Consider the following 13,724-nt stretch of genomic DNA (forward strand, 5'->3'; position numbering starts at 1 on the left):
GACGTTGACAAATTGACGCATTTTCTGCCAGTTGGTTCGCGGACTCGTGAGTGCAATTCTGTCTGTTGTCCAGGCGGCTGCGCGTGCTGCTGGGCTTCGGCACATATAGGCGTTCAACGGTCGGAGTCCTCAGTGGTCGAGCAGCGTAAAAACATTTACGCCGTCCTTTTTTATCTGCTTTAATCTCCGCAAACATTTCAGTTCTCGCCTCCCTTACACCACCGGCATCTGTGTCCCGTCACAAGCCGGAGGAGAAGGGGGGGTCCAGCGCGGGGCGAGACAGCTAGGACCGACCAGCATGGACCCCCAAGCCAAGGACCGCACCAGCCTGGCGGCGGGGGGTTTCAGCGGTCGCCTGGCCTCTCTGGGAGCCGACGGGGGTGATTCGGAGTCCGGAGCCGGCTCTGAGGACGCTGCTGTAGGCTGCTGCAGCGACACGTTCAGCAGCCTGCCCGACATCGAGCAGGAGTCTTTGGAGGAGAAATTAAGGGGACTGGCGTTCAGAAAACAGACCTCGTATAGGTGAGTGGAGAGGATGCTGGGACAGGATATCAGTCAGGGCAACATATTTTTTACACACATTTCACTGTTTGGATAATACTCCGGGGCTGGACTGAATCTCGGTAGTACCAATGTTTATTTTACATGTTAAAAGCTAGCGCTATTGTAATAATTACATTTAAGCTAGCTGGGGCTTGTAAACAAAACACAGGAAAGGACACAAACATAGAGGGGTCACATTGTCCCGTCATGTCGTTAGCTGACAAGCAAAATCCTCACATATGGCTACACATGTTGTGGTTGCCCCGGCTCGTTCGGGCTGTAAAGCACAGAAAGTGGGAGCTTTAGAGCCCAAATCACCGATGGACCCAAACGGGTTCACATACGCACAGAGTGCGCATTTCCCTGTGGTGCTGTCGCCCTGTTGTGTTGGAGCACGTGAAGGGGGAGGGAGGGAGGGAAACTGTATTGATTTGTGGGAAGTGTGCGAGTACATATATATATATATATATATATATATATATATATATATGTGTGTGTGTGTGTGTGCGCGTGAATGCCAGCAGCAGCCTGACACCCCAGTGCGACTGGCAGCTGCTGTTGATAGTGAAAACTGGCCAGGAACACACACACTCACACAGCAGTTTTTGTTGTCAAATGTCACTGTGATCTATCTATCTATCTATCTATCTATCTATCTATCTATCTATCTATCTATCTATCTATCTATCTATCTATCACAATACTATTAAAAACATAAAAGGCTGTTTCAGTAAATTCATTCCAAGAGACATGAAAAACCCTGAAGCTTTTATCCCAGTTGTAATTAATGCTGCAGTCAGATTAACTGTGCCTCACGTTAACACAGCACAACTGAGTAGATGGGAAGAGATTCATTGAAAAAAATAAAGGATTGTACATAATTATTACATCGTTACATTCTTTTTGACAGAAGGCCATTTCTCCTCTCTTTTGAGTATTTTCAAAGTACCCACGCCATTTACATTTACTGCTTTTTGGAAATAGTTTACGTATGTGGGACGAAACTGTTGCCTACATGGAAAAATAGGCAGAGTGCCCGAGTTTGGTCTGAGCCCTGATGCATTTTAGGCTAAACCCACGAGTGGCAGACACCGGGTGAGGAACTGTGCAGCCAGCAGAGGTCCTGGAAGTCAATATGAGTTGGGGAGATTTTTTCTTTTGGCAGCGACTGCTCGCTGCAGAGTTGCGACACGAAAGCCAAGAGATGAGTGTTGCAATTTGCATGTTTCGGAGCAGTGCTGAGAAATCTTCACCAGCACATATGAAACTGACTGAAATAATCGTATCCAGCCAGATATAAGAAAGAAAAGAAGTCAAATCTTCATAAAGTGATGCTGCATATAAATTTGATTCAATCCGACCTGTGTGCTGTGACTGCTCCCGTTTGAGATTGTCATTCCATAAGATTATTTTAGTTTAGGTCATTTGAAAGCTCTGAAGGGGATGCATTGTTCAAGTCACACTAGCCAAGCTTCATTTCCCCGTTGGCGTTTTGCTGGCGATTGGATGAATAGATCAATGTAACTTTCCTCTCTGTTAGTCTTACTTTAGCTTACAATAGGACAGGAAAGACCAGAAATAGTTAGCCCTGCTCCGTCTGTTAATATATAACAAAAAAAAAAAGCTTTCATCTGGCACCACCGATGTCCACATTCATTTGTTTTATTTGATCGTGTGCGTTTTTGGAGACCGTTTGTTGATAACGAGGCTCTTTTTGACACATTCAAAACCACATGACGTGCTGGCAAAGTCTGAACATCATCGCTTGAAGGCTTCTGTGTTTAGTTTTGCTCACGCTCTCGTAGAAAAGGTTATTATGTATTTATTAATATGCGGGTGAAAGGTCAAGGGGGGGGGGGTGAAAAAGTGAATCCAAATGGCACCAAAGCTCTGACAATGCATGTGGAAAACCTTCCACCCGTGTCACCCTGTGCTCTGCCGCAGTTTCCTGTCACTTTATGCAGCTCGCGCGTGGTCAGTGGCTTCGGTGGAATCCCCAGCTGGACTGATTTCATTTGGCAAGGGGAACGTTTGACTCATGCCACCGGAGAGACGGTTTGTTGCTCCCACCACACTTGTTGGGGGAAAGAAGGATGTGGAAATAATCGCCCCGGATGTCTATAAAGGCTGACATTTTACAGTTAATTAAGAAGTGCTTTTACAAACTGTAAATTTAATTGACTTTCTCTAATTTGAAAGGGTGGTCGGTATAGAGTTTTCGCAACACACGAGAGAATGCATCGTATGGAAATAAGTGTTCGGCTTCACTGTATTTCGGACCTTCAACACTGCGTTCATCGCACGTATAGATCCCGTGAAATCTGTCTGCCTCTGTCCTTTTCCCGGCATTTATCTGCCATGCATGACATGGCAGACTGAAGAGCTAATTAGGGTGTCATATCTTGAGTTGTTCCGACATTTGGCTGCGGATAATCTGTGAATTTTCCTCCTCACAGAAGCAGCCGTGTGGAGGAAAATGTGTTAGCCGGTCCAGGGAGATGGTTTGTGAGAGGTAGTTTACATAGCTTTGAAGTGGCCAGTGCCAAGAAGTGATTTACCATATGTGGCGATATGAAAGAGCTCAGAAATGATGTCGTTGAACATCAAAGGCAGTGTGTGTGAGTGTGTGTGCTTTTGCGTGTGAGATTGTGGTATCGTGGGCTGATGGCAGCAGGAGGCACGTGCAACTTATCTGCCAGAAATTGGTCACACTTTGTCTGTGTGTGTGTTCCCAGAATGCCCTGTGCCCTTTTATCTATTCTTAGACGTCTCACCCGTCTCGCTGCATGATAGCACTTCCTCAATCAGAAGTACAGTGGATTTTGGGGTGTGCGTGTGTGTCATGCAAGTCCGGTCATCAGCACACCAGTGAGTTTGTAAGACATTCAGTTGACCGGCTTCACACTCGATCTGAAAGTGAGTCAGTGGCTTGTTTTCCCAAGCACTTCCTGCCTATCTGTGACAGTCAGACGTCACTGTCAGTCTGTTAAGATAATCTGTCTGTGGTATTGGAATTTATGAAATATGATAAACATTTATGGGTCCCACAACCCTCCAAAAGAGCCTGGGCAGAGCTCCTGTTGTGGTCTTATAAGCAACATTAGCAAAGAATCTTACCAATCTTACCAAAAAACTAGATTCCCACATTATACGCAACCTTAGTGGGATATGTTATGAAGGCCAAGGTTGACTGATGGCTGTGTTGAAATAAATGTATGACAAATTGAAACGCGGCTTAAAGCTGCACTTAAGCTGGAATTAGTCACGGGGACATATGATGATTTATTCCTGATTTGTATTTTGCAAAAGAATTCCCCTCTGATGAGAATCAAGTATTTAACCTTGTCAAAGCGCAGACTTAAGTTTAGAAATCTCACAAACTCGTCACACAACTTTGCCCGGCCCTCCCCGGCTCGATTAACAAGAGTAACACGGAGCAGAAGAGGGTGAAAATAAATGAGAGGCTGCGGCAGTCACACAGAACCGTTAACCACAGTAATAAAACTCTCTTTATTAACTGTCTTCTGTGGTTACATTCTGAAGCGCAAACACTGGATAACCTTATTCCCCCGTTCAGCTCTGTGGGTATTTCCTCCCTGTTTTCCACCTGTATTTCTGAATGGAAAACTTGCTTAGAATTGCTCCATTTTTGTTGGCAACTTATTTGCAGTATTTCTCAGAGTGATTTTGCACGTGAACACGACTGAAATCTTTAAGAGACAAAGCAAAGTTATTGTCTCTTAAGTGCTTATTATTATAGTGCTGTTATTAAGTGTGTGGGTCTACCTCAGAACAAGGGGCTTCATGGTGAGTTTAAGGTGTAGCTTGTAAATCTGGAAGTGTACTTCGATTTGTAGGTCAGACTGCAAGACTTCACGGTGCATTCAAGTGTACCCTTAGAGGTCTATATTTAAAGGGCGATTACTGGTGTAAACAGCAAACAGTATCAGAATTATTGTTCCTTGTTGAAATGAATGCATCAACACATTCTCTACAGAGAACTACACCACCACACACTCCTAAAGGGACATAAGAAGTGGCTGAGAGGAATAACTTTTGTATTAATATTTATGCAGTGTGCTTTTAAGGAGGATTTCATTTCATTTTTATTTGTGGATGAGTTTGCTAGAAGTAAAAGAAGCCCGATGTTTGTTTAAATCATAGTCGAACATATCTGACCGAACTTATCAGAGATCAACACGTTTTTTTATTTGCCAACAAAGGAACTGCCAGTTTTTTTTCAGTGGACAAGGGTTTCGCTAACTTTCTCCAGTCTCCAATCGGTAAACAAACCAGTTGTCCCGAACTCTCCCCGTGCCAGTAAACATACCACCACGACCCGTTTGCCCAAGAGGAGAAAACACAAGAGAATCGAGTGCTTTGTTTCATCACCCAGCTTATCGTGCGGTGAGATTTTACCTCCGCCTTCCAGGCGAATGTTGCAAACAAAAACAAAACCGCCACACGACAAGATTTTGTAACATTATCCTTCCACTATTTACAGCCCACTTCACTAACAAAAGGTCCCAATTGGTGTGTTCCCACAGTCTACCGTGCTCGGGTTTCACGTCTTATAAGAGACCGTGAGGCAGTGTGTGGAGAAAGGCTCGTAAGACGCATTTAAAAAGAAAAAAAGAAAAGAAAAGGAGAGGAGAGGAGAGGAGAAACATAAAAATGATTTTGAATGCATCTCGCGTCGCTGCTCCTGTGCCACCTGCAGAGGTAAACAGTGATCAAAGGTACTTTCATCATCTGATGCTGCCCGAATATTAGACTCCATTCAGCTTTCAATTAGGACAAAACACCGCGGGGACGGGGAGAATAAAGAGATAAAAAAAAAAGATGTCCAGAGAGGAGGAAGTAAAAAGGCCGAATGTTTGATACAAAGTCAAAGGAGAGTCATTACTCGAGAAATAATGAAAGAGAACAAAGTATGGAAAGCATAAAGGAAGAGGGTGATAGTAACGACTGGCTGATAGTGACACATTATAAGGCAATTACTTTATTACCCAGTGGAGGACTGATATTAGGTGGAGCAGTAAAAGTTAATACGCTCTAAAAATAAAACAGGCCTGGTGACTTGCATGAAACTGTAAGAACGAGGCATTTAAGGTCCCCGACATATTTGGAACAATTAGAGCCTCAGCTGCTGCTCATTGGTGCTGAACGCTGTGCCGATGCACTCAAATGAAAATAGAACTATAGAGATATACGGCAGAGAAGCTCGTCATACGGCGCGGCTCGCGGCAGATTTTATAACATACTTACCTCGCAGCTCTCGAAGGCAGTTTATAAACTTCACGATGGGAGTCTGCACTCACTCTGCACACGAACAATGCACACGGGTCAAAGGAAAGAAAGGAAAGGGAGATTTCAGATTTAGAAACCTCTGTAATGTCATTGTACTTACAGCAATTGTGTAACAGCAACACACCACAGTGCAGCACAATAGCTTTAGCTTTCCCTGGGGAAATTAAATCTGAAAGGCCAATCAGGAGGAATATTCTCCATGCTCAACGGGGCAGAGCATTCAACACAGTTTCTAGTTCAAAACAGGGACAGTCGGGCGAGTTAAACACATCTCGCAACACATGTATCTCTCGATGCAAAGCAAAGATTAGTTAATTATGAGTCACATTTGGAGGCAAATATAGAACTTGCTGAAAGGGCATTATGATTAAAGGTCACATCTGTTGTACCACATGTTTGGAGGACAACAAAGTTGGCAATATTTCATTCCTTAACTTAGAGTTTCCATTTTCAACCGCACACAGTGTCGGTTGAAAACGCTTAAGGGATGGCCACTGTCTGTCTCTTCCTCAGCTCGTCTGTCGCTTCAGTTTAAACTGAACTCTAAACGATAGTTGGAGGGAGGGGGGTGAACGTCAGTCATGTTGACGCGGCGTAGCACGAAACCTGCATCATTCCACTTTGTCATAACAGTACAGGGAATTGAGTCATCTTTAATGTTATTAATCCCACCAGTGCTCTCATAAGTCCCACTGAATTTAGAAAAATTCTGTTAATTTGTTAAGTACAGTCAGTGATGATCCTCGGGGCTTTACATGCTGGTTTTATGGCGCAGGCTTGTTAAATTCAGTGGAACGCTCGGGCTCACAGTCTGGGCAGCTTGGAGACACTCATGAATTTTTAAACAGATGATCAGTCCAGTAATTGTTGATGAAATACCAGCCGTACTGAAACAGTTTTCCCGCCTCGGCCCTCTCGGAGGAACAGATTTACATACATATTTATAGTTTTCTTTTCCTATTTTGAAAAAAGAAGAGGAGGAAAGTGAATGACTTCATTCAAGAGGCGTGTATGTGTTTTTTTTTTTTGTTTTTGTTAAATTAAATCATTTTTTGCAGCTGTATGGAACTGCAATTTGCTTTTAATCCACTAGTGTGCCGCGAGCCCCTCTATTGATGCTCTTAAATTGTAGATATACGCGGCTGGTCATCTGTGGTGTCAAAAGATGCCTGAGAAACGTAAAAGTTTGTGGCCACTATCGTGAGTCAAAGGCCAACGATAACCTAATGTTTGCTGTGTTTCTCGTTTCAAGTTCCGGGCCGATTGCATGCAATTTAGGCATTTTCTTTGGTTTCAGAATAATGTGGCACAGATGGCTCACAGAAACGTTAGGCGATTGATTTCCATTTGGCATTCTTTTTTGGCGTGTATGATCTTTTTTTTCCCCCTGTACGGTTGTTCGGGAGATTCGTCACACGGGGAGACGGCTCAGCTGCTCCAGCTCTCAGGCCAACAACTTTGAGATTTTTGACATCAGGCTCTCAATGTTTGGTGATTTTTTTTCTTTAAAAAAAGTTTTTCCCAGACCACAAGCTTCACTCGGACACTTGTCGACATCTTGCTAACATGGTTGGAGCTTGTAAGCCTGTCACGTGACCTCTGTCACAGCATGAGAGCTTTGAGATTTGAGCTGTAGCTCACAGAGATTAAATGGCCTTGTTTGAGAAGAACGAATTGTAATTCATCGGGTTTGCTTATGATTTTTCATTTCATGGGCTGTTTGGTACTTAGACGTAGGCGAATTAGCACGTATTGATCACCGTTTTTCTGCAAACACATGATGCATAAAGTGGAAAGCGCTTAGCGATGGCAGTCTTCTTTCCTTATGAGTTCACGTGCTGCTGACTGTCTTCATTTATCATTCACGCCTTGATTTAGAAAATGTCAGATTTCTCAGATTCACGTCTCATTCTTTTTTTGTTTTTGTTTCACGTGCTTAAAGGAAATCAGCAGAACAAACAGTTTCAGCCCTGATTGTGATCAGTCAAATGAAATGAATGAGAGTTTTGTACAGGATGGATGTTGTATTGCTGAGGGGACTCTTTTCCTGCCCTCTTGGGTAAGTTTGTCTTAATCATGACGATGTGAAGTTGTCACCGTGCCACACTGACTCACATCCTATCGCTCGTCTTTTTTTTTTCTCTATCACACATAATATCGCCAGATTGGGGCATTAGTACAACCCCCCCCCCCTCCACCCTCAGTGAACAGCTCTGCTCCAGTTGGCCGGTGGTGTGTTTGTGTACACTTATGCATATCTATCATTTTCTGTTAAGAAGACGAAGACTGATGGTGTCTTTTTTTGGAACGCGCAAATTTCTGACTTATCTCTCCTCTCCTCTGCTCTGCTCTCCTTCCCGAGCCTTTTCAGGAGTGTTTGAGAGTGCGAGCCAGTGTGTGCGTTGGGGTATTTTGCCCATAATGCAGTGTGCTGAGGCATTAAGAGGGATTGGCTAACAGGAGCCGCTCCTTATTAGTCGTCTGGCTGGCTGTAAGAGGCTTTTCCTGCTTAAAAATGGGTCTAAAAAAAAAAGAAAAAAGAGGGCAAAACAGAAGAGAAAAGTGAAGTGACTCTTGCTGGTGCAACAGAGAAGAAGAGGAACATAGCTGAAGAGAAACCTTGTTTTGAAAGATTAGCCAATTACTTCAGTTAACCAGCAGACACTTGCGTGATTGTGACAAGAGAGCTTGCTTCAGCTTGCTTGAAAATGCAGGTCTGATCGAATCAATACGAGTTGAAAAGCCTCAACGTCCTGTAACAGGGCGAAAGTTTGATGTAATTCAAATATAACGGGACAAAACGGCCTCTCTGGTCACCCTTTTCTGACACTGTATATATTGTGGTCGTCTGTTTACATTCCTCAGATGTAAAGGAAAGAGGCACAGGCCTAGAATAGGTTGTAAGTGTCGTCACGGTCTAGCACAATGCAACGAATGCATACTATCTTTTCTAACCAGACAGGAAATAAAATGCAGTTAAAAACTAAATTTACTTTTAATCACACACACAAAAAAAGACCTACAGATCCACTGTGGTACTGGTTACTTCCTGGCTTCTCTGTGTTGGTTATTGCACTAAAATAACCGGTCAACATCGTCAGCACTCACCGTCTTACACAACCAAAGCTGACCAGGATGGAGCTTTTTAGACATTGAAACACCCACCGCGGGTAAATGTGTCCGGGTGAACAGCAGGCTCAATGATTGATTGCACGGCTAATTGACCGACTCAGTGACTGGACTGGATTGTTAGCTCTTACTAATTGTCTCCAAGCTGCTAAAACAGGCCCAGCCTGCACAACTTTGATGCAGAGGTCTTTATTAGGAAAAGCTGTTTGATAAACTAGGTGGAAAGCTGGATGGTTGGCTGGCCTGTAGACTCACTTTGTGGTCAGTGTGTGTGTGTGTGTGATGACTGTCCGAACGATTGCCCGTCAGGATGTCTTGTCTGGATTTAAGCTCCAGTAAATGTGTGTTTTTATGACTTTCACTGTTGTGGCTGTTTCGACCGGGGGCTTTATGAGTTGCAGGGGTTATTCTTATATCAATATTGTCTTCCCCACTCTTTTTCACAGATGTGGCTCTCTTTTTCTTTTGGTGTGTTCATTTTTCACTGTTTAGAAAACTAAAATAATCACACAAAATGTGGGTTAAAAGATGGGGGAAAAGGGCCCAGAGGTGGTGTCAAATCAGAAAAGTAAAACCGAGCTTAGCAAACTGAAACAGACCACAGTTCAACGCCAGAAGAGAGCAGAGGAGGAGAAATGGCCTGGCCATGTTTCTTTGTATATAGTTCCACTTTGAAAGTAGCACCTCATCTCCCTTCCAACGAGCCCATCTGTCTCGATAATGAACCTGCGGAGCTGACTGCTGAGGTGCCACTGACTCCATCACTGCAACTCTGACTCCTCCTCTTCTTCTCTGTTCCCACCAGAAAAAACTAGGACAGAATTAAAACGTGCCGTCATTATCAACGACGATTTGCAGATTTTTCTCCGCCTTATTTGCAAGTAAATGAAGCGTCTCTTTTTTTATTATCATTATTTAACGAGCAAATTTTTATTGTCGTGATATTCATTCAGAAACTTCTTTTGTAATAATGAAACGAGCGGTTCTCTACGAGCATGGATTTAGTAAATAAACGCATTGGTTGGAAAACGGTGCCGGTCACTTTTTTTCTGCCCAAAGTAGCAGGTTTAAATTTAAATGCAGGCACATCTGCTTAAGTCAAGCCAATAAAATAATTTCCCATTGTCAGTTGTAGGTTGTTTACCCTCATACGGTATGTGCAGTAATAGTTCTTCTTCCCAGGGGACGAGCCTGTAACTAGGACAACACGAAGGGATAGCACCACGCTGCATCCTGCAGGTTGTGTTGGACCACAGTTTCTGGTAATCGTGACTTTCTGAGAGGCCTAAATGCTGATTAAATTCTCTCCGACTGCATTTAAAACCCAGATATCGGTGGGGGAGTTTTTGGACCAGTTTTAAAGAGTCTTAAGTTAAGAGTTTGTTTTCTTTTCTTCCTTTAGACAAAAAGAAGCTTTTCCCTATTTTTGGCTCGAGCGCAAAGGTTTGTAACAGAGAAAAGTGCATTAAAACACGTGTTTCATTTTATAAGTAGCAAGTGGAGAAATACACTTTTTTTTAATTGGCTGCCTTGTCTGATCTCACATTTTTAAGCTGTGATCCTTTAAATAGTTCTGCTCTGAGCTTTGCCGCCAGATGGACTCTGCAGCAAAGGGACCGAAAAAAGGGCATTTTAATATTGGTTTTGTTCTCATCGCTTTATTGTTTGGTATAATCATCTTTTAAAGGTATTCCGGAGGTATTTGTTGGACGAGAGCGATCTGTGGCTCTGTTGCCAAGCGGTTGTGCTGACTAATTTGGTGGAGCTCTCAGCCAGCTGCTACATCCGAACGGGGCTGATGGTCAGGAAGGATTTGTGTTTTTACTGCGACTGATTCAGATGCTGCCAAACGTTTCTCTGTTTCTGTTTTCTGGTGTGCTTCCAACATTCCGGTTTCTGTTTTTCTTAACCCTTCTCTGTTCTGCTTTCTGTTACCTGTTACTGTATGTCTCTCGGCTATTTATAGGTTTCTGTTTGGACACGCGAAGATGTACGCTTCCTTGTCCGCAAACGCGAGTGTGTGCGCTCGCGTGTGTGTGCTTGCGTGGATTAAAAAGCCTTTTAGCGTGGTCTCTTGTTTCCGCATCTTTCTGTGTGTGTAGTGTGTGTCTATGCAGGTAGGATTACCCCCGTCTCTGATCATCTCTCAGCACTCAGAAAGATGAGTCCCCACTCAAAGCTTTATGTCATACACAAACAAACATACGCGCGTGCACACACACACCATATTAACGTGACTCTGTGCTTGAATGATAATGCATTTTGTTTTAACCTCCCCTATTTTTGTCTTCAGTTAAATGCTTTTGTCACTTTTTTTCGGTTTTTCATTTTGTTCCTGAAACTGATGCCCATATGCACACACACACACACACACACACACACACGCATACATGTGGAAGCCCACGCACTTCAACGCACACCCGTGACCCTCCGGACCCAGAGCTGAGGAGACACGCTATAATTAGTGCATCTTTATCTTGCTTTCTCTCTCTGTGAGTGTGTGTGTGTGTGTGTGTGTGTGTGTGTGTGTGTGTGTGTGTGTGTGTGGCTAAGTGTTTGTGGGCACTAATTGCTCAGGTTAAATGAGTCATCAGTAAATCATTAATTTTATTAGCCAGCTGTACCCTGAGGTTTCAGAGACAGAACACTTTGCATCGAATCACTTTTAACTTGACAAACTTTTATCTGTTTTCTGTACAAAACCTTTCATTTTCTTGCTCCTCCTTTCCCATCTTTCTATCTTTTTATCCACTTTTGCCCCCGCTTCTGTCTTCTATTCTTTCATCTTTCTCTGTCATATTCTTTGCAGTCTTCTTTGTGTGCGTCTGTTGCAAACACTAAAGGTCAGATACAGATGCACAGTGTGAATCCAATGCCACCCCCACATTACACGCTCGCCCTCACGCGCGCAACACACACAGCACACCGACAGACTGTGTAATTATGTAGGTGTCAGAGGAGGATGTGAGGAAGAGGGAGCTCGGGTGAACAGAGGGTAGTATCACTCTTATGTTCTGCCTCTGGTTCGTGACATGTATTGATTGATTGTAGAGTATGCAGCACATACAGTACCATCATTGCTGTGTCTGACCGTTAAGATATGTGCACATGAGCGCGCATGTGTGTGTGTGTGTGTGTGCACGTTGCCTAATCCTTATCTGACAACATGTTGACAACCTGATGTAGCCAGTGTTTTGTCTGTGACTTCGACCTAAAGTTTACAATCTACTATCTCCTGAAAAATATATCAAGAATGCAAAGACTGACACCAAAGCAAGACTTTGATAAAACAACATGTCGTTGTCGTGGTTTGTTTGATTAATCTGTTTCTTCGCCGGTCACTAAAAACAGGGTAGCTGATTCTGAAGGGCTCCTCCTACTTCCTTGAATATTTTATGTGAATTCCGTTTCCTTTCTGAATGGTGCGTCTGATAAACTTCAGTTTTATCGTCATGACGACTGACGCGGACGGTTAGATTTTACATTTCATCGTGAAAAAGCCAACATTCAGCCCAATGTGAATGGTAACTTTAGCCCTCGAGCTGTGAAGCTGTTTAACTACAAGTAGCTACTTTTTCTTTTAATAGATAATAGATAAGTTTGTGATGGGGACGATTATTCCAAAGCAAAAGGGTTTTCAATGGCTGCTGAAACTCCATGAATCCTGAGCTCTGAAAGTTGCCACAGATTCTTTTCCCTGATTCATCAGCTGCTGGGGCTCCTTGAGGTCAAGAGACAAAGATGCATTTTAGAAAAGGGAAAAAAAAAATTCTGCAAAAGTTTACTCTTACTCTGCTGTTCTATTTCTTACTTTGTCCTCCTCTTTTTTTCTTCTCAAAATCAAAAATATCCGTAGTTGTATTTCCATCAATCTGCACATCTTGAACTCGTGCTTTTCAAAAGGTTGGTGGCAAAATAAAAAAAACAACAACAAAACAAACAAAAACAACCTTTTGTGCATCAGTTCTGAGGAAGCAAACATTGTCACTCATGACTTGTCACACGAGGGATTAGCTGCTTCTGCCTTAAGGGCACAAACATGGCCCATAGTTGCTGACACGCTAAACCGACATGTTGACACATTGAATTCAGCATCAGTGGGGGGGCTCATTGTTTTGTTTATGTGCTTCATGTTCAATGCATGACCATTTCCAGTCATTTAGCTCTTCATCTTTCTTGGCTCTAAATTCGTTCTGCACCAAACATTAATAGAGAGTTTTTTTCCTCCTAAACAAACAAGAGAACCTGGCTGAAGTGTCTTCTGATTGGTCTAATTCCTGGAGGTTCGTGGGGGGGTGACTTGCGAGCGCACACTGCTACAGTGGAAGCTAAGATAACATTTAGACAAGATGACACTTTTTCACGCTTCACTTTTTCGACAGCCCAATCCAAAGCCAGGAAAAACCAACCGAAGCCACTGATTGCTGGATCCTTGGGCAAGCCGAAATGAGTCAGCCAAACTTCTGCTCTTAAAATGCTCGCGTTGGATAACGTGCGCGCTCACACTGCATACATTTTTTAACACTGCAGATAAGTTAAAAAACATTGGAAAAAGCATGCCATGACACTTTTAAATGTTTCAATTCCTCATAGCTCTCATCTTTCTCATCCTGCCTGAAATATTTACAGTTGACGTGTCTTTCGGCCTCAGTTTGCATCTCGTCACACCCGTTTGCATCAACTTTGTGCTTGTGTGCCTCTTGAGTTTGCATATCATTCAGCTCAAAAACTCACCTGAACTC

At 43.2% G+C, this 13,724-nt stretch overlaps 1 protein-coding gene across 4 annotated transcripts in view; it reads left to right on the top strand.

Moving 5' to 3' along the window:
- The first annotated feature begins 52 nt into the window (after positions 1–52).
- The window catches only part of dgki (diacylglycerol kinase, iota), an 89,559-nt gene continuing 75,887 nt past the window's right edge, over positions 53–13,724 (top strand). For all 4 annotated transcript variants that reach the window (XM_075471837.1, XM_075471840.1, XM_075471841.1 and 1 more), the window contains exon 1: positions 53–522. In XM_075471837.1, coding sequence (XP_075327952.1) covers positions 299–522 — 224 coding nt within the window. In that variant the 5' untranslated portion in view covers positions 53–298. The remainder of the gene's footprint in view (positions 523–13,724) is intronic.

Source organism: Odontesthes bonariensis, chromosome 8, assembly GCF_027942865.1.
Source record: "Odontesthes bonariensis isolate fOdoBon6 chromosome 8, fOdoBon6.hap1, whole genome shotgun sequence".
Lineage (NCBI taxonomy): Eukaryota > Metazoa > Chordata > Actinopteri > Atheriniformes > Atherinopsidae > Odontesthes > Odontesthes bonariensis.